This window comes from Conger conger, chromosome 2 (assembly GCF_963514075.1).
Source record: "Conger conger chromosome 2, fConCon1.1, whole genome shotgun sequence".
NCBI classification, from domain to species: domain Eukaryota; kingdom Metazoa; phylum Chordata; class Actinopteri; order Anguilliformes; family Congridae; genus Conger; species Conger conger.
In genome coordinates this window covers 29,400,933-29,427,821 of record NC_083761.1, presented here as the reverse complement: position 1 = coordinate 29,427,821, position 26,889 = coordinate 29,400,933, and the positions used below count along the sequence as shown (strand labels likewise).

The 26,889-nt window shown below is 42.9% G+C and overlaps 1 protein-coding gene across 2 annotated transcripts in view; it reads left to right on the top strand.

Annotated features, from left to right (window-relative positions):
- The first annotated feature begins 2,434 nt into the window (after positions 1-2,434).
- Positions 2,435-26,889, top strand: part of ttll6 (tubulin tyrosine ligase-like family, member 6) — an 80,091-nt gene continuing 55,636 nt past the window's right edge. For both annotated transcript variants that reach the window (XM_061229449.1, XM_061229440.1), the window contains exons 1-2: positions 2,435-2,548; positions 20,905-21,101. In XM_061229449.1, the coding sequence (XP_061085433.1) occupies positions 20,938-21,101 (164 nt within the window). In that variant the 5' untranslated portion in view covers positions 2,435-2,548; positions 20,905-20,937. The remainder of the gene's footprint in view (positions 2,549-20,904; positions 21,102-26,889) is intronic.

Genomic DNA, 26,889 nt, shown 5'->3' with positions numbered 1-26,889 from the left:
TTGGAGAGTCTAAATTGCCCATAGGTATGGGTGTGTGTGTGCCCTGTGATGGACTGGCGACCTGTCCAGGGTGTATTCCTGCCTTTCGCCCAATGTATGCTGGCATAGGCTCCAGCCCCCCTGTGACCCTGTTCAGGATAAGTGGGTTAAGATAATGGATGGATGGATGGATGGATGGAAGTAGTCAATTGCTTACAGTAATATGTTACTTTTTTTAAATGAAATACAAAAATGTCTCTGTAAAATTAAATCTTTTGGAAAATTAATATTTGGAAATCTCAAACACACACAAAAAAATAAACATGTACTGTATATAATACAATACAATACATATAATAAAGTCTAGGGTGCCTCAGACTTCTGCACAGTACTGTAGGTGGACGGCTCGTGGCTGCACAGCCAACCCATTGATACTTGCATTGATTGTGAGAAGGAGGAACCGGATCAGGGGGGGTCACCTCCGTTCTCTGAGGGGCGAGAGGAGAGTTTGGCCTGGGATTCACTAGCGGACTGGGACCCTGGGACGACTGGGACCGTGGGACGTTTAATTAGAAAATTAATTCATTCTGTGAAAAAAACAAGTGTCATTAATTGTCCTTTATTAAGGAAGAAGGGAAGCAAATGTTTCACATTTTGTTATAAAATATATTTCCTTTTGAATTGCTAAGTAAAATGGGCCATTCCAAACATTGTTTGGAGTTTGAATACATCAAAATACTTGAAGAGATTAATTTGCCGTGTGCCGAAGAGGAAATGCCCCTGAAATGGGTGTTTCAACAAGACAATTACCCCAAACACACAAGTAAGCAAGGAACACCTTGGTTCCAGACAAAAAGGATTGAGGTAATGGCGTGGCCTGCTCAATCCCCTAACCTCAACCCCATTGAAAACTTGTGGGGTGACTTTAAAAATGCAGTTTCTAAAGAAAAGCCTAAAAATTCACAGGAACTGTGGAATGTAGTTAGTTCATCCTGGGCTGAAATACCTAGGTGCCAGAAGTTGGTTGACTCGATGCAACGCAGATGCGCAGCAGTTATCAAAAACAATGGTTATGCAACTAAAATCAACTTAAATCTTGTATTCAGTTTATACAGGTTGAAGAGAGTTTGAAGAGAAAAATGTCGACACTGCCATTTTTTTGAACAGATTAATATTCCTTTTCTTTGCTTTCTGTAAAAGAATAATGCAGACTTGATCAAATTTGCTAATGCTTTGATTTGGAATTGAATGTGTCATGTTTCCACTACATTTGAAATATTGAACTAAAAGCTATTAAAAAATATTTGCACTTTTTGTATGTGTGGTAGCTAGTTGTAACATAAAATGTACATGGAAATTGCTTGATGTATGGTTATTCAGGTAACAAAGTGCCAATGTCCTTCTGTTTTTTCCTTCATATAAAAATATACACAGATTTGAGAGATAGTTTACCTATGGCACAAAAATATCCATTTCAAGATTACATTTGCACATAATTTTCAATCAAGTAATATGACTTTTTTATTGAGTATCTTATTCTGTTTTAAACATATATTTTTATATATTTTATATACAATTTCACCACTCCATTGAATATAGCATCTATCAGAGTTAAAGCCTTTTTCTATAATGAGGCCCTGATAGTAAAGAATAATGCTTGCATTAATGACCTATGAGCCTACAGAAAACATGTATTTCTTTACTCTATAAAGTGCAAACACAGGGACAAGTGCAATGAAGACCCTAGAAGAAAGTATGGTATGGCGTGACCGCACAGATACAATTTGAACCCTTGAAGAATATATCAACTTGCTAACTACCATACCACGCTTGGCAGCTAGAATACCCCGAGTACAACAATAGTTCAGAGGCTGGGACACACATAAGTAGAGATAAACGGGAAGTCCCTGCTTCTTCATTATGGACATTCTTTTCCTAGAGGTAAAACAATGCCTTTAACTATGTGTATTTATCTATGAAGGGAACATTGAAGGACATTGGCACTTTGTACACAAAATGGCCATAGATTAAGCAATTTCCATGTACATTTTTATGTTTTATGTTTTATTATTATTAGCTACCCCACATACCATGTTGGTCCTATGACCAAAATATGCTTCTATGTCTTGTTTCATTCTTAATATATTCATGTCCAGTAGAAGGGTTACAGCTAGGCTATCTGTCCTGTCTGTAAGCACTGCTCAATATACTATAAATACCACAAAAAAATCAAACGTTACAAATTCCATGGTTCTAACTTTATCCAGTTATTTCTGTGTTTGGTCTAATCTTCTCGTCTTTAGTAACCATACCAACCTGTCTGTTTTATTTTTTCCACAGGTGAGTTCCTGAAACGGACTGAAACAGCGCAACAAAGTGAACCATTTAGAGGCCAGTAAAGGACAGTCTTGACCAATCAGTGTACAATATTAGCCTTGGAGGCGGGCGTGTGCGTCAGACAGTTTCAATTCTGTGAGGGACTTGAAGAATGTTTTAAAACAGCGTGATCAGATACTTGTGCCGGAACTTACACTGACCTCCAACTGTCATAGCTGAACTATCTATAAAGGTAACAAAACATTTTTATTTAAAAACAATCCTTTAATCGAATTGACCAATTGAGGGTAGCGACGGGTTGATGGCTTTGAATATGTGTTTTGAGGTTGGCGTTCCATGTAACCATAGCAATCGTATTTCACTTGACAACCGAAATACTGGCTAACACATTAGCTAGCTAGGGTCGATGGGCAACGTTACCTAACAAACTTGTTCTTGAACAATTGTCAGATATGTTGTATGCGAGCTTGGCAGTTGGACAAGTAACCATTAATCAAAATAGGCAAATTATTAACGCACTGTATTTCTAATTTACTGTTAGATACGTTAGCTAATATAACTTCGCTTTAGACTTGCTGCGCTATAGCTAACGTTACCTAATAACGCTTTGTTGTTGTGAAATGTATTCATGAACAATCCTTGACTTGTTTACATTTTGGGCACATGTGCCTGCAAAGCGAATCTACAGATGTTTTCGTCGCAGAACTTTGCTGGAAGCATTTAATTTAGCTACAGGTATTTATTTAGATGACGCCTTTTATCCAACACGATTTAACGTTACAGCTGATTAGACCAGGGGCTCTCAACCTTTTTGTCTCTGGGGACCGGCATGCAAGTTAGAATTTCTTTCGACGACCAGGACAGGAGGCAATAGGCTACAAGAGCAGTTTCACTGACAGACAGACCCCATCAAGTTATCAAATTCTAAATATTAAAATATTATATTGTCAAATATAGGCATGTTCTTGACTGAGATATGCACATCTTCTTTCAAAGTGACTTGCTGATATGGTAATAACAACCTTGCATTTGTGAACTTTGTACAAATAAAACAAACTGACGTGTCAATAACAAACAGTAAAACACAACCAAACATGAATTATCTTTATACCCTAATAATGTACTGTAGGCCTCAATGTGTATGACAATAAAAAGGAAAACCTCACCCCTCCCACACCTAGTTCTGCTTACAAAGAAGGCACACTCACTGAGCACTTTATTAGGTTCACCTGCTTAATCATGCGATTATCTAATCAGCCAATCGTGTGGCAGCAGTGCAATGTATAAAATCATGCAGACACAGGTCCGGAACATCAGTCAATATTCACATCAACCATCAGAACAGGGAAGAAATGTGATCTCAGTGATTTCAACCGTGGCATGACTGTTAGAGCCAGACAGGCTGGTTTGAGTATTTCTGTAACTCCTGGGATTTTCACACACAACAGTCTCTAGATTTTACTCAGAATGGTGCAAAAAAAAAAAAAAACATCAAATGAGCGGCAGTTCTGCAGACGGAAATGCCTTGCTGATGAGAGGGGTCAGAGGAGAATGTCCAGACTGGTCAAAGCTGACAGGAATAACCACCACAATTGTGGTGAGCAGAAAAGCATCTCAGAATGCACAACACTTCGAGCCTTGAGGCAGAGGGGCTACAACAGCAGAAGACCATGTCAGGTTCCATTTCTGTCAGCCAAGAACATAAAGCAGAGGCTGCAGTGGGCACAGGCTCACCTGGATATTTGAAGACTGGAAAAACGTAGCCTGGTCTGATGAATCTCGATTTCTGCTGAGGCATAAAGATGGTAGGGTCAGAATTTGGCGGCAACAGCATTAATCCATGGACCCAACCTGCCTTGTGTCAACAGTCCAGGCTGGTGGTGGTGTAATGGTGTGGGGAATGTTTTCTTGGCACACTTTTGGCCTGTTAATACCAATCAAGCATCGCTTGAATGCCACAGCCGATCGTGGTATAATGTTTTTTTTTGTAAGCGCAGTAACAGCTATCTACAGTATGCTGTGTTTGATTTTTTCAGTCTTTTTGGTGGTACTTCCGTTTTTTCCTTCATATAAAAATAGACACAGATTTGAGAGATAGTTTACCTATGGCATAAAAATGTCCATTTCAGGATTACATTTGCACATAATTTTCATTCAAGTTATATGACTTTTTTATTGAGTATCTTATTCTGTTTTAAACATATATTTTTATATATTTTATATATTTCACCACTCCATTGAATATAGCATCTATCAGAGTTAAAGCCTTTTTCTATAATGAGGCCCTGATAGTAAAGAATAATGCTTGCATTAATGACCTATGAGCCTACAGAAAACATGTATTTCTTTACTCATTACATTAAGGCATTTAGCAGACACTCTTATCCAGAGCGACATACAATAAAGTGCAAATCAAACACAGAGACAAGTGCGATGAAGACCCTAGAGGAAAGTATGAGACATAAAGATGGTAGGGTCAGAATTTGGCAGCAACAGCATTAATCCATGGACCCAACCTGCCTTGTGTCAACAGCCGATCGTGGTATAATGTTTTTTTTTTTGTAAACGCAGTAACAGCTATCTACAGTATGCTGTGTTTGATTTCTTTCAGTCTTTTTTCTAATGGTTTCTATCAGTCTCAATTTTCTGAACCAATGTGAAAGCCTTCCTGGGGAAAAAAACGTCACTTGTATGTTTTCAATGTTGATATGTCAGCAACAGGGCCATGCTGCTTGCTTGTGATAGATAAAAAACCTTTAGATTGGGGGAGACAGGATTAACAGGGTTGGTCCAGAATGCTGCAGCCCGCCTGATCACCAGTCAGCCCAGGTCGGCTCATGTCACCACGCTCCTCATTGGCCTCCACTGGCTTCCTATTGCTGCATGCATCCGATTCAAGGCCCTAGTGTTGGCATTTCAGGCTGCTAAGGGGACTGCCCCACCTTACATACAATCCTTAATCACTCCGGTCTGCCAGCTCTGGTCGCCTTATGGTTCCCTCTCTACGAGCACCTGGCGGTCGAGCTGCAGGGTTCACGCCTGTTTTCCGCTCTGGTTCCTCAGTGGTGGAATGACTTGCCTACCACTGTCAGGACAGCAGAATCCCTCCCCCTATTTCGACGCAGACTAAAAACACGCCTTTTCAAACTGTACCTTAGTCCTCCCTCCTGATTTCCCCTGCCCCCTTTCTGATATCCCTATCCCTCTTGTCTAACTAAAATACTTAGACAATACTTACGATGACTATATGTTTAGAACAACACTTCATGTGTATTTTACTAGTTATGGATGTGATGCTTTAACTTGTGGAAGAACCTATGCACTTGTAAGTCACTTTGGATTAAAAGCATCTGCTAAATGACAAAAATGTAAATGTAAAATGTACTAGTGGTAACTGTAAAATTAGACATTCGACCACTTTTGGGCAGTCAGCAATTTCAATAAAGGGTTTCTCACCTCCTCCTCCTTGCCAATAGAAATAAAAGCAATCAATAGCCTAATATAAAGGATTTTAGTATGAAGGTGAAATGTTGGCTGAAACTACCTTTTATTTGTAATATATAACACGCATGTATCATTTTTGTAACAATGTGATATGCGCGTTCCAAATTATTATGCAAATTGTATTTAAGTGTCATAAAGATTCAATTTTTTGTTTTTCAATTAAACTCATGGATGGTATTGTGTCTCAGGGCTCTTTGGATCACTGAAATCAATCTCAGACACCTGTGATAATTAGTTTGCCAGGTGAGCCCAATTAAAGGAAAAACTACTTAAGGACGTTCCACATTATTAAGCAGACCACCATTTTCAAGTAATATGGGAAAGAAAAAGGATCTCTGCTGCCGAAAAGCGTGAAATAGTTCAATGCCTTGGACAAGGTATGAAAACCTTAGATATTTCACGAAAACTTAAGCGTGATCATCGTACTGTTAAGAAATTTGTGGCTGATTCAGAGCACACACGGGTTTGTGCAGATAAAGGCACAATGAGGAAGGTTTCTGCCAGACAAAAACATTGGATTAAGAGAGCAGCTGCTAAAATGCCATTACAAAGCAACAAACAGGTATTTGAAGCTGCTGGTGCCTCTGGAGTCCCCCGAACATCAAGGTGTAGTTTCCTCCAGAGGCTTGCAGTTATGAATAAACCTTATATTCGGCCACCCCTAACCAATGCTCACAAGCAGAAACGGCTGCAGTGGGCCCAGAAATACATGAAGACTAATTTTCAAGTCTTGTTCACTGATGAGTGCCGTGCAACCCTGGATGGTCCAGATGGATGGAGTAGTGGATGGTTGGTGGACGGCCACCATGTCCCATGTGCTGTGACGTCAGGAAGGAGGTGGCGGAGTCATGTTTTGGGCCGGAATCATGGGGAGAGAGCTGGACGGCCCCTTTAGGGTCCCTGAAGGTGTGAAAATGACCTCTGAAAAGTATGTGGAGTTTCTGACTGACCACTTTTTTCCATGGTACAAAAAGAAGAACCGTGCTTTCCGTAACAAAATCATCTTCATGCATGACAACGCACCATCTCATGCTGCAAGGAATACCTCTGCATCATTGGCTGCTATGGGCATAAAAGGAGAGAAACTCATGGTGTGGCCCCCATCCTCCCCTGACCTCAACCCTATTGAGACCCTTTGGAGCATCCTCAAGCAAAAGATCTATGAGGGTGGGAGGCAGTTCACATCCAAACAGCAGCTCTGGGGGGCTATTCTGACATCCTGCAAAGAAATTAAAGCAGAAACTCTCCAAAAACTCACAAGTTCAATGGATGCAAGAATTGTGAAGCTGCTATCAAATAAGGGGTCCTATGTTAAAATGTAACTTGACCTGTTAAGATGTTTTTGATTGAAATAGCTTTTGATTTCAGTAAATATGACTTCCGAATGCTGCAAATTCAACAAATGACCATTTTCAGTTCATTACAACCTATAAAATGTTTTGAAACTCTGTTGTGCGTAATAATTTGGAACAGTGCATTTTAAGTTTTTATTTTTGAAAAAAATACTGTTATCATTGGGAGGTTTGTTCAATAACATTCAAATTATACCCTAACAGTTGATGACTTGAAAATTATGCTGACTGTCATTTGCATGGACTATTTAGGAAAATCAGAGAAAAATATCATTTGCATAATAATTTGGAACGCAGTGTATATATTCAAAATCTGTTGAAGGTTTGTATTTTATGTGTGTATATTTCTTAACATCTTCCATTTAAAACTTTGTCTTATTTTTAATATTTTTTCTTTTCATAAAAAAGCCTTGGGACGGGAGTTGGAAACTAGCAATAGCTATAATCTCTGAATGCAGCTACATGAACCTGGTGTGAACTGGCAGTAATGATCCTACTCAAATAAACATTAAATAAAATAAATAAAACATTACAAGGATAAAGAATGAAAAATATAAGCAATGTGTTTCTCAAAACTGATCGCTAAGTTAACCAACATTGAATAGATACAAGTGATGTTTTTACTCCCCCGGAAGCATTTCACTGAAGTTTGGAGATGTGTCAAGTATGAATAAAGATGAAAAGAAGGAGTGAAACCTACCGCCACCTGCCAGAGATAGTTCTTATTATGCAAAAAAAAACTATTCAATGTGGCGGCACGGTTGGTGCAGTGGGTAGCACTGCCGCCTCACAGCAAGGAGGTCCTGGGTTTGAAGCCCCGTCGGCCGGGGCCTCTCTGTGTGGAGTTTGCATGTTCTCCCTGTGTTTGCGTGGATTTCCTCTGGGTACTCCGGTTTCCTCCCACAGTCCGAAGACATGCAGGTTAGGCTGATTGGAGAGTCTAAATTGCCTATAGGTATGAGTGTGTGAGTGAATGGTGTGTGTGCCCTGCGATGGACTGGCGACCTGTCCAGGGTGTATTCCTGCCTTTCGCCCAATGTATGCTGGGATAGGCTCCAGCCCCCCTGCGACCCTGTTCAGGATAAGCGGGTTAGGATAATGAATTAATGAACTATTTGATGTACCGCGTGTAAGGAGGCGAGCGGGGCGGAGAGCCAGGGGTGACCAATGCTAGAACCGTTCTAGACTAGTAGACAGAGATAGGGGTACACAGCCACGGGAAGGACTTCTCCCGGAAAAGAAATTAACAACACAAATCTTATAAAAGGAAAACAGAAATAGCCCAAAAACGGTTATGGGAAACAGAAAACAACCCTTAACAAACAGGGCGAACCAATAACTCAGGATATGTGCCAATAGCTGGGCACAAATGGTCACAGACCGAGAAACAAAAATAAAATACAACCTGGCGAGAAAAATACCAGGCACGAAAATAGAAACCTCGAGGCGCAGCTCGGGACAAAACGCAAACCAAAATACATGTACCGGGGACACCGTCCCTCTACCGCCGACTCACACGAGTCCAAAGAAAAACAAAACCCTTAAGGAAGGTGACAGCACATACACACTCTCAGCTGAACGCCTTCCTTACCTTTTCTCATAAATTCTTTAAGTGAATAACCCACCAGCACCGAACCTGACTCGTATTAGTGCAGAGTCTACCAGGTGCTTTACCGGCTTTGTGTCAAGGGCGTACGGTTGAACACAAAAGCACTGAAAGATAGTGCCTGCTGGTCTTAAATACTCTCAGGGAGGTAATTCCCCTGCTGCTAACGAGGAACAGGTGGAACCAATGATCCTTGGCCCTCTCGTGGCAACAGCGGGAATAACCTCCCACCATGACAGGACCACCCTACTAAGGAGCGGCCCCAGACGCTCCTTCAGCCCCTTGCCTGTGAAACTCACAAATCAATTTGGGATCTAAAATATCCCTAGCGGGGACCCAACAGCGTTCCTCAGGCCCAAAGCCCTCCCAGTCTATGAGGTATTGTCTCCCTCTGCCCACGCAGCGTTCCGCCAGGATGCGACGTACGGTGTAGACCGGGCCCCCGTCAACCAATCGCGGAGATGGTGGAGGGACCTCCGCAGGTGCCAGTATGCTCATCGACACGGGCTTGAGACGTGGAATGTTGGGTGGATCCTCATAGAGCGGGGCAGCTGGAGGCGCACCGTGACGGGGTTGATCTTCCAAATGATTTTAAATGGTCCCACGTAACGAGGGGCGAGCTTACGTGACTCAACCCTCAATGGCAGGTCCCGCGTGGACAGCCATACCCGCTGCCCCACCCTATAGCAGGGCGCTGACCGGCGACGCCTATCGGCCAGCCTTTTCTGTTTAGCTATAGCCTTTAAAAGAGTCACTCGCACCTTCCTCCACGTGGCCCGACACCACCAAACAAAGGCCTCGGCAGAGGGCACCTCGCCCCTTTTCTCTAGCTCCGGGAACAGTGGCGGGGGGTAGCCAAACTGTACCTCGAACGGCGAGAGGCCTGTGGACGCATTCTGTAACGTATTGTGGGCGTACTCCGCCCACGTGAGCTGATGGCTCTATGACGTGGGGTTGTCACGTGACGAATGTGCTCAGAGATAGTGGCGGAGAAGATCAGGATATTGTCCAGGTAGACGAATACAAACTCTCTCTCTAGAGTCTCTAGCATCTCCCTGAGCACATCGTTGACTAATGCCTGAAACACCGCGGGAGCGTTGGTAAGGCCGAATGGCATGACTAGATACTCATAATGGCCAGAGTGCGTGTTAAATGCGGTTTTCCATTCGTCGTCCTCCCTTATGCGTACCAAATTGTACGCATTACGGAGATCTAGCTTTGTGAATACCGACGCCATCTGCAGGCGCTCGAACGCACAGTTCATCAGTGGCAATGGATATCTGTTTCTAACCGTGATAGAATTTAGTCCCCGGTAATCAATGCATGGCCTTAGACTTCCGTCTTTCTTTTTAACCAAAAAAAATCCCGCTCCAGCCGGAGACGAAGACGGTCTGATAAAACCATTCGCTAAGGCGTCGCAGATATATTCCTTCATTGCCTTGCTCTCAGGCACTGACAGAGAATAGAGTGCGCCCCGGGGTGGAACTGTACCTGGGTGTAAATCGATTGCACAATCGTACGGTCGAAGCGGAGGTAGCGTGGTCGCACGCTGCTTGCAGAATACTTCTGCCAACTCGCCATATACCCTAGGTGATAGGTAGCGAAAATTCAATAGTCCCTACTATCTGCTCTTCACCCCCACTCCCTGTGGTCATAAAAAGGCTCTCAGTGTCCCAATCAGAGCCCTCGCTGCCCTCCCCCTCGTCAATAGGACGATTCCAGTCATACACAGAGTCCCACTCTAGACTCCCCTCCTGCTCCTCCTCCTCCGGTGCCCTGACACTAGAATCAAGGGGCTCCCTAACCTCCTCCTCGTCCAATTTGGACCCTATGTCAGTTTCAAAAGGAGGCATCGAGGAGTTATATGTATGATCGGAGTGAGCAGCACATTTCGGACCCCACCGGGACACCGGGTTGCTCCGGTTACCCCAGTTTATTTGTGGCTGATGTTTTACTAACCATACATGTCGTAAGACTATCGGATAAACCGGGGATTCCACCAAATAAAAGTATATACGCTCCCGGTGCCCCTGAAATGGGATACGCATAACCACTCGCTCAGTCTTATGACGTACTACCCCGGACCCCAGTGGGCGGCCGTCAAGCGCCGTGATGGCTTGAGGCTGCGGAATCGACCGAACCGGCAGATGGTTTTGCTCAGCCCACTGACGGTCAATAAAGTTGGCCCCCTTCCACGTCAATTCGATTTCAGTTTCTTATTGAGTGCCCTGGCCGCTTACAAAAGAAGCACAGCCATTCTCTCCTGGGTCGCCCTCTAGGACGCACTAGAGTGGTAGTATCTAACTGCATAGGTTCCTCCTTGCTATGTACCCCCATCTTCCCCCAGTCTCCGTACCCTGACCTGGGGAGGGCGGAACTGGCCAATTAAAACCACCTATCCTGCCGGCTCTCTCTCACTCACATTCCCGAACCCGGTTGTCGATACGAATAGCCGTAGATATTAGCAAACCCAAATCCCCCGGTGGCTCCACTGTGGCCAGCGCGTCCCTGACCAGGTCTGACAACGCGCATGTAAATAATGTCATGAGTGGTTCGTCAGCCCACCCAGTCTCCCCTGCCAGAGCCTGAAATGCCACTGAGAACTCGGCCACACTCTGATCTCCCTGCCTCATCCACGTCAAGCGGGCTGCTGCCTTTTTGCCCGTGACGCTGTGGTCAAATACCCGTGTCATCTCCTGCATAAGGAGCTGGGAGTTGCTCATTAACGGGGATTGTGCCCTGATCAGCGGATCCGCCCAGGCCAGCGCGGCCCCGGTCAATAGGGATAAAATAAACGCTATTCGTGAATCTTCCATTGAGAACCGTAAGGGTTGGGCTTTAAAAAAAATTAGGCATTGGGAAAGAAACCCCCTACATTTACCCGCCTCTCCCCCATACCGCAACGGCAACTGTAATTTGGGTTCCCTTATTAGTTGTGTAATGGGCTGGGAAGCGGATCCCGTATGTGGGGAAGAAGGGAGTGGTTGGGGGTTGTCGGGGGTTGGCGCCTGTGCCTGCGCTGAGCGGAACTCGCTTGCCAGTTGCCGAAAACTATCGGTGAGCCCCATCAGCACATCTTGCTGCCTACCTAGCCTGGCCAGGATTTCATCCTGACGCTGAAATACCACCGTTTGCTGCTCTACAGTAGCAGCCTGCTGTGCGTGCAGCGCCTGCTCCTGCCTCGCTAAAGCAGCCTGTTGGGCGGCTATTACTGCTTCAAGCGGGGAACTTCCTATCTCGACCCCTGAACCGGTCGCTGGTCTCTCCATGGTGGCTTTTGTGTTCTGTAAGGAGGCGAGTGGGGCGGAGAGCCAGGGGCGACCAATGCTAGAACCCACCGCAACAACTACACTGCTCAAAAAAATTAAGGGAACACTTAAGGGACGCATCAGATCTTGATGAACGATTTATTCAAGTTGACTGATGTACATTGTATAATTTGTTGAGAAGAAAATTACATAACAGCGGTCAAAGAAAACCAAAAGCATCAACCCATTGAGGGCTGGATTCAAAACCACACTCAGTAGTGTGTATGGCCCCCACATGCCTGTATGCACTCCCGACAACGTCTGGACATGCTCCTGATGAGTCGGCGGATGGTGTCCTGGAGGATCTCGTAATGTATGCCACGTAATGTAATGTAATGTAATGTAATCTCCTCCCAGACCTGGATCAGGGCATCAGTGAGCTCCTGGACAGTCTGTGGCGGTACTTGGCGGCGTCGGACGCACAATACATAACGTCCCATAGGGGCTCAATTGGATTTAGGTCAGGGGAACGTGAGGGCCAGTCAATGTCATCATTGCCTTCCTCATACAGGAACTGCCTACACACTCTGGCCACATGAGTCCGGGCATTGTCCTCCACCAGGAGGAGCCCAGGGCCCACTGCACCAGCGTACGGTCTGACAATCGGTCTGATGATTTCATCCCGGTACCTAACGGCAGTCAGGATACTGTTGGCTATGACATGCAGGTCTGTGCGACCCTCCAAGGATATGCCTCCCCAGACCATCACTGACCCACCACCAAACCAGTCATGCTGGATGATGTTACAGGCAGCATAACAGTCACCACGGCGTCTCCAGACTCTTTCACGCCTATCACATGTGCTCAGTGTGAACCTGCTCTCATCTGTGAAGAGAACAGGGCGCCAATGGTGACCTGCCAATTCTGGCCAGTCTCTCGCGAATGCCAATCGAGCTGCACGGTGCAGGGCTGTGAGCACAGGTCCCACTAGAGGACGTCGGCCCTCATGCCACCCTCTTGGAGTCTGTTTATGACAGTTTGGTCAGAAACAGTAGCCTGCCGGAGGTCATTTTGTAGGGCCCTGGCAGTGCTCCTCCTGTTCCTTCTCGCACAAAGGAGCAGATACCGGTACTGCTGCTGGGTTGATGCCGTTCTACGGCCCTGTCCAGCTCTCCTTGTGTAATGGCTAGTCTCCTGGTATCTTCTCCATGCTCTTGGGACTGTGCTGGGAGACACAGCAAACCTTCTTGCGACCGCACGTATGGATGTGCCATCCTGGAGGAGCTGGAATACCTGTGCAACCTGATTGGCCTGCAGGTACCGCCTCATGTTACCAGTAGTGACAGGGACACTAGCAGAACACAAAACTATAGAAGAATCAGTCAAGAAGGATAAGGAGAGAGCAATTGTCTGTGGCCACCACATGCAAAACCATTACCTTTTTGGGGGTTATCTTGCTTTTGCATCTCCAATGCACCTGTTGTCACTTTCATTTGCATCAAAGCAGGTGAAATTGATTCACAATCACTTGTGCTTCGTAAATGGGCAGATTGATATCCCTGAAGTTTAACTCACTTGTTGTTACACTGTGATGATTAAGTGTTCCCTTCATTTTTTTTAGCAGTGTATATCCCGCTGCCCTAGTGCATCCCTTCATGGCGGCAATGTACCCATCTTCTAATGGCTGCTTCCAGCATCATAATGCATCATGTCACAAAGCAAACGTTGTCTCAAACTGATTTCATGAACATGACAATGAGTTCAATGTTCTTCAGTGGCCTTCCCAGTCACCGGATCTGAATCTAATAGAACCTTTGGGATGTGGTAGAATGGGAGATTCACAGCATGAATGTGCAATTGACAAATAAAAATAGCGTGATTCAATCATGTGAACATGGAACAGAATCTTAAAGAAATGTTTTCAACATCCATGCTCCATGCCACAAAGAATTGAGGCTGTTTTGAGAGCAAAGGAAGGCCCTGCCCAGTATTAGTATGATCCTTCTAATTGTGCTCATTGAGTGTATAAGAATAAGTTGTAACACTTTACTTGAATCCCTTGCCATAAGGCTGACATAACTCTGTCATACACATGACATTACAGCTGTCCCAAGATGACATAACAGATTATGTCAGTTGATGTCAAATTATATAAAACTGTCAGACATTTATTGGTATATTATGTCATGAAATGTACTGGTAAATTGGATGAGAGATGAATGGTACAGAATACTGCCCAGATCACCTAATTTGATGAAGATTATATTCTTAATAATAGATTTAATAATTTCCTCAAAATTCATGGTTTGCTAGTTGATGAACATAATTGTTTCAGGAAGAGCAGGGCATGTATTTATCATATTTATGCTGTATTATGGGAAGGGAAACCTACATTTGCATTGTTTTGTTGACTTTAAAAGGATCAAAAGAGACTTTTTATTTGATAACATTTTATAATGCCATCAAGGGTTTGTCCTGGCAGCATGTGTGCCAGAAAATAATGTCAGTACAGGTTGGTTCCCTAGATAAGGAGATGTGCTCTCCCCCACTTTATTTGCTCTTTTTGTGAATGCTTCTGGTATGGGCCTTTTTTATTTTTGTACTGTATTGAAAAGCATGTGTCCAATACACTGAACTATGCTCTATGATCCAACAGAAGAAGGGCAGGAGGAGACATGGATTGGCTACTACAGTAGTGAGCTGGGTTTGCGAGAGATTAGCTTTGGTGGCTAACCATTAATCACGTGGCTTGCCAGTGTTTGGTGACATGAATTAGCTGCCGCGTTATAAGCTAACAAGTTTTTGTGTGTCAGCTGGCTGGCCATGATAGCTGGGTCCCACTGCACAGCACTACTGCTTATATTTTCTGAACATTCTACCAGCATACTTCCTCTCCTGGGCAGAGAGCTTATGCCTAAATCCAAAAGACATGCGATGGCTGATAAAAATAAAAGCGATTAATTGATGCGTTTGAGTATGCATGGTTATATTAGAGAATTCCTTCTGCACAGGCTAGAGATCCACTGTTGTTAGCATCAGTGGGCAGTACTGGTTAGATAAAGACTAGCTACTAACTACAACTAAATACAAACACGAGTAATGTCAGTTAAATAGCTTGCTAAATAGTTGTGTAAAGACAGGAGTGAGAAATTGTGCATAGTTTGTTTAATAAAATTAATTAGGCTAGTCATTTTTTTAAAAATTAATTGTGTTCACTCGGGTTCCCTTTATCTAAAAATTATTTTATTGTATTTCAGGCTATAGCACATGAGAGTAGGCTGTAGATTCTGGCCTGTTTAGAATGCTACTGAAATCTCACCCCAGTGTAGACAGTGTGCCTATGTGGCCAAATTTATGTCCAGGATTATCCAGTTCACAGGCTCAGGATACTGTTACCCAAGCCTCCCACAGTCCTCAAGGATAATAATAATAATAATAATAAACTTTATTTATAAAGCACATTTAAAACAACCATGGTTGACCAAAGTGCTGTACAAAACCAGGCAATAAAATTAAAGATAAAATGAAATAAAATGAGATAAAATGAAATGAAATGAAATGAAATGAAATGAAATGAAATAAAATGAAATACATGTACATTATCTGGATTCCCCATTTATGTCTGACATAAAGGCCTCACTAAAAAGGTGGGTTTTTAACAAGGATTTAAAAACATCTATGTTTTGGGCAGATTTAATATGTGGCGGTAGGCTGTTCCACAACTTGGGGCCAGCTACCTCAAAGGCCCGGTCACCCCTCCTAGCTCTCCTCGACATAGGGACATCTAAAAGTACAAGTACGTAGGTGCTAGACCATTCATTGCCTTAAAAACAAATAATAAAATTTTAAAATTTATTCTGTAACGGACAGGAAGCCAATGTAGGGATGACAGTGTTGGTGTAATATGTTCCTGTTTCTTTTTGCCAGTCAGAAGGCGGGCAGCAGCGTTCTGCACTAGCTGCAGACGGCAGAGAGAGGACTGGTCTAAGCCTATATACAGAGAATTGCAGTAGTCCAGCCGAGATGTTATAAAAGCATGGACCACTCTTTCCAAATCTTTTTGAGAAAGATAGGCCTTGACCGTGGCTATTTGTCTTAACTGAAAAAAGGCAGCTTTGACAACAGCACTAATTTGCTTCTCAAGTTTAAAGGCACTGTCAATGGTGAAACCAAGGCTTTTCGCAGCAGGAACATTTTTGGGGGCCAGGGGGCCCAAAGCACCAACAATGTCCTCCAATTGAGCTGGATGTCCAAACATAATGACCTCTGTCTTATTTTCATTTAAATGCAGGAAGTTAGCATCCATCCAGTTTTTTAAGTCTTTAAGACATGCAAGTAAAGGCTGCAGTGATTTCTTGCATCTGTACATCATCAGCATAGCAATGGAAAGAAAGGTTATGCTTCCTGAAAATTGACCCCAGGGGCAGCATATATGAAGAAAATAATATAGGACCTAGAATAGAGCCCTGGGGGACTCCACAAGTGAGTGGGGCTGTATCTGAGGAGTAATCTCCCACATGGACAGAGAAACTCCTGTCCAATAGGTACGACCGAAACCACTCCAAGGCAGCCCCCTTAATACCCACACAGTGTTCAAGGCAAGATAAAAGAATCTCATGATTCACGGTGTCAAATGCCGCTGTCAAGTCTAAGAGCACCAGGATAGCAGGCTAACCAGAGTCTGTAGTTATTATCAGATCGTTAAAAACTCGTAAAAGGGCAGTTTCAGTACTGTGCCGAGGTTTAAAACCAGACTGAAACTTTTCGCAGATGTCATTTTTATCTAAAAATGATTGTAACTGAATAAAAACCGCTTTCTCCAATACTTTAGACAAAAAAGGTAACTTGGAGATAGGCCTAAAGTTAGAGAGAACCGAGGGGTCTTTTTGAGCAGTGGTTGCACTACAGCATGTTTGAATGCAGCTGGGACACATCCTGAACTGAGACAGGTATTGATTAGCAATAATACGCTAGCACCAACTGAATCAAAAACTTCTTTGAGAAGACGAGAGGGGATGCTGTCTGAGGAGCAATATGTAGGCCGCAGATGCTTAATTATATCTGAGAGGGAAGGGAGTGATATAGGCTCAAACTGGTCAAAAATGGCAGAGCACAGAGATGGAGGAGGGTCAATGGTAACACTTGTGTGGGCTAGCCTAAGAGTAGAGACCTTCTCAATGAAAAATTTTAGAAAATTTTCACAGAGTGTGGGTGAAGATATGATGGGGGATACATCACGGGGGTTAATAAGGGAATTAAAAACATTAAAAAGAACCCGAGGCTTGTGGGTGTTTTTGGAGACTAAGGTAGATATATACTCTGTTTTGGCAGTTTTAACAGCTCTCTGGTAGTCTGATAGGCAACTATGCAGGATTTCTAGAGAGACATGGAGTTTATCCTTTTTCCACTTTCTCTCAGCGCGCCTGCAAGCGCGCCTGAGAGAACGAGTGGAATCATTAAGCCACGGCTCTGAAAGTGCTTTGGTGCGTCTAAGCCTAAAAGGAGCAACAGAATCCAGTATTTCAGAACATGTAAAATTATTATTAGAGCCATGCGAAGGTTTACCTGTTGAGTAACAGTCGAATCGACACTGGGGGAGGGAGAATTTAAGATATGTGCAACTGGACAGAGCACTCGCATACCACGACAAGCCTGACTATCACGACGGTAGGGGTCAGACAATCTAGGCCTATTGGTCACACGAGTAAGTAAACATATTAGAACAGAAGGGAGGGATCACATCAATAGGCTGTGTTTTGACCCTGGAAGGGAAAGGATTGTCTCGATTTGATTGTCAGTCACGTGGGGCATAATCATTGGCACAGTGCACAGCATGTAGAATGTTTGCAGCAAGCACACGTGAGCCCAGCTTGTTTGGATAGATTCCGTCCGCCGTAAAAAAGGAGAACCGATTCCAAAATAGGTTAAAATTGTCGATAAAACCTATGTTATTTGTTCTGCAAGCGGACTGGAGCCAGGTATTAAGACCGAGGATTCGGCTGAAACGTTCTGCTCTCCCCCCAGCATAGGCAAAGGACCAGATATAAAGACGGACTTTCCACAGTCATTTAAAAACGTAAAATCTTTTTTCGTTAGCTCTGACTGTTGGCGAGCGGTGTCATTTGTCCCAACGTGTACAATAATCCGGCTAATAGATGACGGGAGCGATAGCATCAGGCCCGGTAGCTTACCCAGGATGATGGGGACCGTTGCTCCAGGAAAGCAGTGTGTAGCTGCATTCGCAAATCGAAGTTTCCGGGTAATCGAATCACCCACTATAAGGGTTGTTGGAGAGAAAAGGGGACGAGGTTGAGAAGGGACAGGCTCCTTCATAGGCCTGCAATGGGAAGTAGAGATCATCTCCCCGGGAGAGGGGCACTGACGAGATGAAGGGGCGAGGGATCTACGCGATCGCATCGGCGACTCTGGGGAGCGTGTCCGGGCAGGCAGAGGCTGCGGCAGGGCCGCAACATCAGACCTGGGAGGACTCCGCATTGGACCAGGGTCAGGAGAACCACCAGAGCGGCTGATCACCGCCTCCCTGAGGATCCTTCGTCGGGAAGCAGAGGTCGCTGCCTGGTGTGAAGACCGCCGGTCTGGTTTCTGAGTGGAGGGGAGTGTCACTTGAGCGGAGCCAGGCTCGCTCAAACCGCGAGCAACATGTAGGTCCGAAGTATTGTTTTCTTGGGGGTCTTCCCAGGGCTGAGTGAGTCCGTCCAGCACTTGGAAGGTGTTCGTCAGCCGCAACTCTTCTGGGACTGGGGGTAAGGAGGTGCGCCTTCCTTGTCGGCTGCCCGTCGGGACAGTAACCCAAGCAGCATTAGCTGTGGAAGCTGGAGTGCTGCAGTTCTTTGGCTTAGCCCCTAGCTGTGACCAATCCTTCGAAGCCGCCCCCGCCACGGGGAGCTCGGCCTCGGGGCGAAGCAGCGAAACAGCAGCATCAGTTCCACGGGGTTCCATAAATGAATCGAGGAACAGCTCGTCCTCTTTAATGGAGTGCAAGACGGAGATCCGTCCTTCCAGAACTGCAATCCTCTCATTTAAACTTTTACAACTTTCGCAGTGTAAAGAGGTCAGGATTGACATTTTATTATTCTGTAATACGGTAATACGTCTCTCGCCGCGGGGCAATCCGCCCGAGCCTCGGACTGGAGTACCGAAGGCCTTTTTGGAGCAAGAAGGTTGGTGGAAAATAAACTTGTGTGTCCGTGCTCTTCTGCTGGTAGTTTCTGCCGGAACTTCTCCGATGTTGTGTTGCCCCTTACAAATTTACTTTGTAATCCTTGTGATTGTGTGAATCATAAAGTCAGGAGAAACACTGACCTGTAGCCAGGAGCTGCTGTCAATAGGTCTAGTCTAGTCGCTACCTCTCTGTGTGTAGATCCGCGCGTTGTTATAGGACTTCAGACGCTGTTCTGCAATGTACAGCTGCCCGGAGGCTTAAGCTAGTGAAGGGTGATGTCCCTCCTCACCACTCCCTCCTGTCATTACTAACTCCTGTTGGTCACAGGGCGGCCTGTAGCGTAGTGGTTAAGGTAAATGACTGGGACAGGCAAGGTCGTTGGTTCTAATCCCAGTGTAGCCACAATAATATCCGCACAGCCGTTGGGCCCTTGAGCAAGGCCTTACATTGCTCCAGGGGAGGATTGTCTCCTGCTTAGTCTAATCAACTGTAGGACGCTCTGGATAAGAGTGTCTGCCAAAATGCCAATAATGTAATTTGTGTGTCTAACTATCTGTCTGTGTGAATATGAATAATTATGATTTGCAAGAAAGTATTTTTCAAAATCTACATTCTAGAAGGCTACAGTACTCTCGCCATATGAAATAGCATGCTGACACAACTTGAAATATACTATTTTATAGTTCAGCATACTCAAACTATGAAATGAAATGTAATATATCATTTTCTCACATGGGATACTCTAGCCAATATCCTGGCCTGACCTTCAAAATGGTGTTAAAATGAAAGTTTTAAGTACACCATGTATTGAGTCGCAGTGTCCTAGACTAAGTCAAATACAAGTTATCAAACACACGTGCCACCCATGTGAAAAGTTAATTGTTCCCCTTTTCACACTACTGTAGTATTTCCAAGACCTGGCCGTGTACAGCTACAGTAGAGATGGCAGTGCTTTTATATACACACAAATTGAACAGTTTTATTTATTGAAGTATTTATTATTTTTTAGACTTAAGTTTTCTGCTGGTGTAGCCTATCCACTTAGAGTTTTGATGTGTTGTGTGTTCTTCTGCATACCACTGTTGTAATGCATGGTTATTTGCTTACTGTCACCTTCCTGTCAGCTTCCACCAGTCTTGCCCTTCTCCTCTGACCTCTCTCATTAACAACACATTTCTGCCTGCAGAACTGCTGCTCAATCAATGTTTTTTGTTTTTCGCACCATTCCCTGCGAACTCTAGAGAATGTTCTATGCGAAAATTCCAGGACATCAGCAGTTTCTGAGATAATCAAACCACCCTATCTGGCACCAACGTCGGTCAAAGTCACTTGGATCACATTTCTTCCCCATTCTCACATTTGGTCTGAAAAACAGCTGAACCTATGGACCACCTCCGCATGCTTTCATGCATTTAGTTGCTGCCAGATGATTGGCTGATTAAGTATATGCATTAACATGCTGGTGTACAGGTCTACCTAATAAAGTAATTACTGAGTATACATAGCACATTTGGTTAACAATCAGGGATACTATTTATAATTACTCTGGTTTTTCAAGTGAACAATAAGTATATGGTTGAACTAAAACAGGAAATGTCATATTTCCTGACATGGTTCAGTCAAAATGTGGTGCAATTTATGTATGAACCTGCCCCTGTATATTGTAATATTTCTGTGCACTGTTTTTCCGAACAGGTCATGATCGTGACGCCCTGAGGGTCTCGTAGGATGGGAACACCCACAGAGATTAATGTCAGTGATTTGGAGGACGAGGCCTTGCAATATAGACATGAGGTTGTGGATGAAGGTGAGGGGTGGGACAGTGAATCCTGCACACCCATTCAGTCCCCGCACACAATAGGAAAGAGGAAGAAGAAGAAGAAGAAAAAGAGGTACTGCAGTTATCTCAATTCCTGACAATCACAACTCATGTGTTTTTGAGTGGGGCTCAGCATCCAGGAATTATTGGTCAAGGGGCTACCCAATCCAATAAAAATCTTGGAAATGCAAGACATACGTGTGAGTCACAAGCAAGGGACGGGTAATCAATCAGCGAATTGCATGACAGATAAAACTAAAGTAAATGCTGTTGCATGCCTGGGAGAATGTGCAGGACTGCTCTGGTGTTGCAGTAGCACAACGTGTTTTCAGGAGAGGTAATTGTGTGGAGAGGGCCATGGGGCTTTGTTGTAAAGACAGTGGGACAATGCTGCTGATGCCAAGCTCACTGTTATCTGTTGCACTAATAAGCAGCCCTTCTCTACCAGATGGATGTGTACAGGCCTACGCTGCACACACTGTAACTGCAATGATTTAACGAAAGCTAGACAGGGCCATACTCCCACAAACTGAGAGGAAATATACATGGGCTGCCTTGAATGTCTGCACTGGCCCATCGTTTACACACTGGTCCCAAAGTTTGGATGGTGGGGCAGTATTTTAGGTGTTACATGGGGGAACTATTGGAATATGCCTTTCCAAACATGTATTTATTTGTTTATTTAGTTGTAGTAGTTGTAGCACTAATAGTGCCAGTATTAATATAATTACTTCTGTTATTTCATATTTCATGTATGTTATTTCATATATTAGTCAGGCCTGCATGATGTGCCCTTGACATTTATTTACTGAAGTACAGGTTTGTCTGGATTTGTGTCAGACGTTCATGGGCAAATGAAAGTTTGAACATGGATTTCTTTGTAAGGGGTGCAATTTCTGTCTCTTTTTCTCAGAATGCGGACAACCCTTGCAAAATCCCACTATGACCAGTTTGAAATTATGAACTATCTGTTTCAAAATATAGCTTGAGCTGGTCAAATCATGTAGAGTATGGAGCTGGGGGTTGTACGAAGCGAGATTACGGGGCTGTTGAGCTAATCTAAGCTTTAACCCTGGGTTTTCTGTACTACGAAGCTTAGTTACTTTAAATCATGGTACATTGCTGGGGCAGTCAATTTTTACTGAACTGCTAACCCGGTCCAGGGCAGTCACCTGGTTCATGGAGGCTTCAAGTAATTCCAAACAAAACCTGGCAGGCCATTGACTGCATGTATTCCTATTAGCAACATAAGATAAAACGGCAATTTATGGTGACTAGTAAACAATATGTATGCATCGATTTGCTGTGTTTGCATTCTGATATACACTCACTGAACACCTGTAAACCTACTTTTGGGTCAATGACAAATAAAGCTTCCAAAAAGGTATTTTTGAAAAGTCTTTTCAAAATGGATGTAATACACATCTGGAACAATGTGTTTAAACAAGTCTCATTTGTTAAATAACATTTCAAAGTGTTTAAATCGATTAACTGTATTTTTACAGTCTTTGGCAAGTATCCTTTAGAGCAGGGGTCACCAACCTTTTTGAAACTGAGAGCTACTTCATGGGTACTGAGTCATACTCAGGGCTACCAGTTTGATACACTCTTCTGAAATAACAAATTTGCTCAGTTTGCCTTTAGTTATACATTATTAATAATTATTAATGATACTCATCTATGTGAAGACACTGATCACGTTAACGATTTCTCACAATAATTACAAGGTGGGAAACAGATATAATATTCAGCACTTTATTTCTATTAATCTCAGTAATTGTTAAATTTTCAGATGATCACTTGCATACTACATTTCATAGGAAAATGTCCCATTTTCACTAGCCACTGACAAACCCTTTTAACAAATCATGAACTATGTTGCACCATGTTTCAAAAAGTCATCAGTTATGTATTGTTAAAGAAAAATCAACTTACATATTTTTAAATAAATCTTGTCACATTTTTAACTAATTACCAAATCTACAGCATTTTTAACATTTTAAAATTATAACTGTTACATGTCATGAACACACTTTTAAATTGAACACAATTCTTCAATATTTTAATTCAACTTTGCCATGGCACTGCCATGTTGCCACTGACAACATCTGGTATCTGTTTCTTTGATCACTTTTGGGTCAATGACATGACGTGCAAATTTCTGTGTCCGAGTGCATTATTTCCTTGTAAAATAATGAGATAAATTCATGACATATATCACGTCCTTCTATAAAACATATTTAGTCTGAATACATATCAAATAATTTCATTTTTTTCATGTTTTGGCATCTCAAACCCACAAAATGTCAGGTGGCGCAACTGTCCGAGCAAAGGTACAGACTAAGAAAACTATTAAAAATAGTATTTTAATGATAATAATTTCAAAATAAAATGCTATGGCATGATTTTATGTTTGAAACCTTTCAAATAAACCAGTTTTACAAGTACCAATAGTTTTAAAGCTATTGAGATAATTGGAAAACTTTTGTCCGGCATTTCTTTGTTCTCAAATGTCAGGGTGGCACAACCGTCAATATGGGGCTTTTATTATGAAATGAAGAGGTAATAACAGTGAACAGGATATAGCATCATCAAGAGGACCCCAAATGACAGTTATACCTGAGTGAAAAGGTTTGTAGATCTCTCTCAAATATTGATAAAAATAGCTAGTTTTAATACGTAGGCAGGCTGGCAACACTTTCCATGTCAGGTGGTACAACCAGTGTAAAACTAGGAAAATGTAATTTCATCACAAAACTCTTTATTACATTTTTAAATTATACGTATGAATTTGATAGCAATGGCAAAAGCTAATACAGGCGTCCAAGTAGAAGCCTGTTTAATTTGAAATTAGTTGCAAAAGTCAGGTGGCGCAACCAATAAATCAGGTGGCGCAACCAATAAGTCAGGTGGCGCAACTGCCTGGAATCTCATTATATGAAATAAATAATGTTATTAAAAGCTCTAAGATTATCTATTACATTACTAACAAATGTTTATTAGTTTTTGCAATTGCAATTGCAATTATTGAACATAGTTCCTGTCATTACTAATGTTGTCAGGTGGCACAACTGTTAATCGTCAGGTGGTGTGACCAGGTAAAATATATATTTAAACCAATAAATAATAGGTTAACATGAACAAATGGTTGATAACTATGATGTCAATAGCTATTGTATTTAATGCATTAATTCGTAATTTTAGAAATTATTTTTCTGTCTTTAAATGTAAAATAGGATGCTAAAGATACCAAATACCTGGCTACTAGAATGCAATAGTCTTAAATTATTATAGATACAAAACACAACCACAAAAGAATAATGTGTTCGGCACTGTAGACACTCTAAAGGATACTTGCCAAAGTTTTACTTAAAATAAATAGTGGGAAAATATATTGACAAATATTTGGTTGCGCCACCTGACATTTTTTGGACGGTGAAGTTAAAAATACAGTTAAAAAAATTATTTAAACATTTTGAAATGTTATACAACAAGTGAGACTTGTTTAGACACATTGTTCCAGATTCAAAAATATGCATTACATCCAATTTGAACAAACTTAAAAAAAAAAAACTTTTTAGAAGCTTTATTCGTCATTGACCCACTTGCACATAACGCCTGCTGGTGGTAATGCAGAAATTTTGGGAAGTCTAGGTCACCTTTACAGTGAGCGATGAAACCTGTATGTCGGCCGATCGTAGCAGGAGCCCCGTCTGTAGTCACCGCTACCAGCTTTTCCAATGGTACCTTTTTCTGCACGAAAAACTCCTTCACCGTGTTATAAATGTCAACTCCCCTCGTAGTTGTCTTTAAGGGCAGTAGTATCAGGAGTTCTTCTCTTGTGGAGAAGTCTTCAAACACCATCCAGATAAAAACCAACAGCTGCGCTGTACTGCTGCTGTCCACGGACTCGTCGCACTGGATGCTAAACCACATGCACTTCGCCAGATCCCGGTCCAACTGATCGGCCAAGTTACCGGACATAGCTGACACTCGTCTAGCCATCGTAGATGCCCCCAGTTGGACGTCGGAGAGAGTGGAGATTAGATCGGTTCCATTTTTCTCGTCTTTAAGTACAGTGTTAGCAATTACCATCATTGCTTCTTTGACAACTTCTCCGTCTGAAAATCCCTTCTTCTTCTTGATCAGAAAATGTGTAGCTCTAAACGAGGCTTCAGTTGCTTTTTGTGACTTTTTCGCCGGCCTCGTTAAAAAAAGACTGTTGCTTACCCAAAGCTGCCTTTAGCTCACAGGCTTTTTCTGCCCGTAGTGCGCTTCCCGGTGGGTAGTTAGCATGGTAGCTTTTGTGACACGTCGTGAAGTGTCTCTCCACATTGTGCCGCTTTGCTGTCGCCACAGTCGCCCCGCAAATGAGACACACGCAAGTCGTAAAAAAGAACTCCTCCTCTCATTCGTTGTGAAAGTGATAATTTTTCTTTCTTTTTTCTGCCATGTTTTTGGGGTAAGAAACTGCATTCAGCACCCATCTAAGCTGCGCCCGCTAGCTTACTCTCCACAAGCACTGAAGTTTTGTCACGCGCACAATAGTGACCTTTGAACTAGAGTAGGTCAGAGTTCACCTAAACTTATCTAAACTTCATGTATAATAAACATATTTTTAAGATATTGTAATTTTTAAATCTATATAAATGCAAGTGTGATTAAAAAAAAATAGCAACAGAATAAAATTAAATTTTACTAGTGAGTTGTGCTATTTTTAGAACAGGCCTGCGGGCGACTCATGTGGTCCTTGGGGGCGACCTGGTGCCCGCGGGCACCGTGTTGGTGACCCCTGCTTTAGAGTGTCTACAGTGCCTAACACATTATTATTTTGTGGTTGTGTTTTGTATTTATAATAATTTAAGACTATTGCATTCTAGTGGCCAGGTATTTGGTATCTTTAGCATCCAATTTTACATTTAAAGACTTTCCAAAAATATACGAATGATTGCATTCCATACAATAGCTATTCATAGTTATCAACCATTTGTTCACAATATATATCTTACCTGGTCATGTCATGTTTTAGTTTGATACACTTCAGGGAAGAACCATCATGGATTTTAAAACATGAAATGCATAGCAACTGGAATGAAACACTATATAAGAACTATATACAAAAAAAGGATTGTGATTTAACAACAATGAATTAATGTTTGACAAAATATAAAAAAACATTTCAAAATGTTTGTAAACACTGGCAGAGGGCAAATATCCCATTTTAGGTGTGTACTAAAGCAGTCCCAGTCAGCATGGGTTAGGTGTGTGTGCTGTGATTTAAGAGGCTCTGGCTCTCAGATCACCTTTAGCACATCGGTTGTGTAGTAAAATATGTCAGCAGGATGGGGCCAAGTGAACATATTTTTTTCTCCCAGCAGTTGCATGCAGCTCACCTCAATCTGATCACCAATTACCTGAAGAACCTGTCCCACGAACGGCCAAACTTCATATTTCACTAAGATGAACTTCCCATTCAGATCATTGTCATCATGGGCACTGGCTTGGGCACTGGCTGTTTGCAAGTTCACCATTGTGGTATTGTGGCATAAGCAGATATGAGGTCTGCTGCAGAAGCAGGAGATCTCTCTGTGCATGATTTTCCCTGGTTCAGTGGAGATGACCTGGTGAATCACAGGGGGCACAACCTCAGGGACCACTTCATCAAATTTTCTGATGTCCTCCTCACTCACCCAGAAGAACTTGATGTCAGATTTTCTCTCCATTAGGAGGCTGTAAAAATCTTCTGGGTTCTGGACATCTGCACCCCTTTGGACCGCAGAGTCAGCAGTGCGCTTGACTGCACCACAAACTCCATCAGGGGCGCCTTTTCTGTGGGATTTCTCAGAGAAGATCCAGGTCAC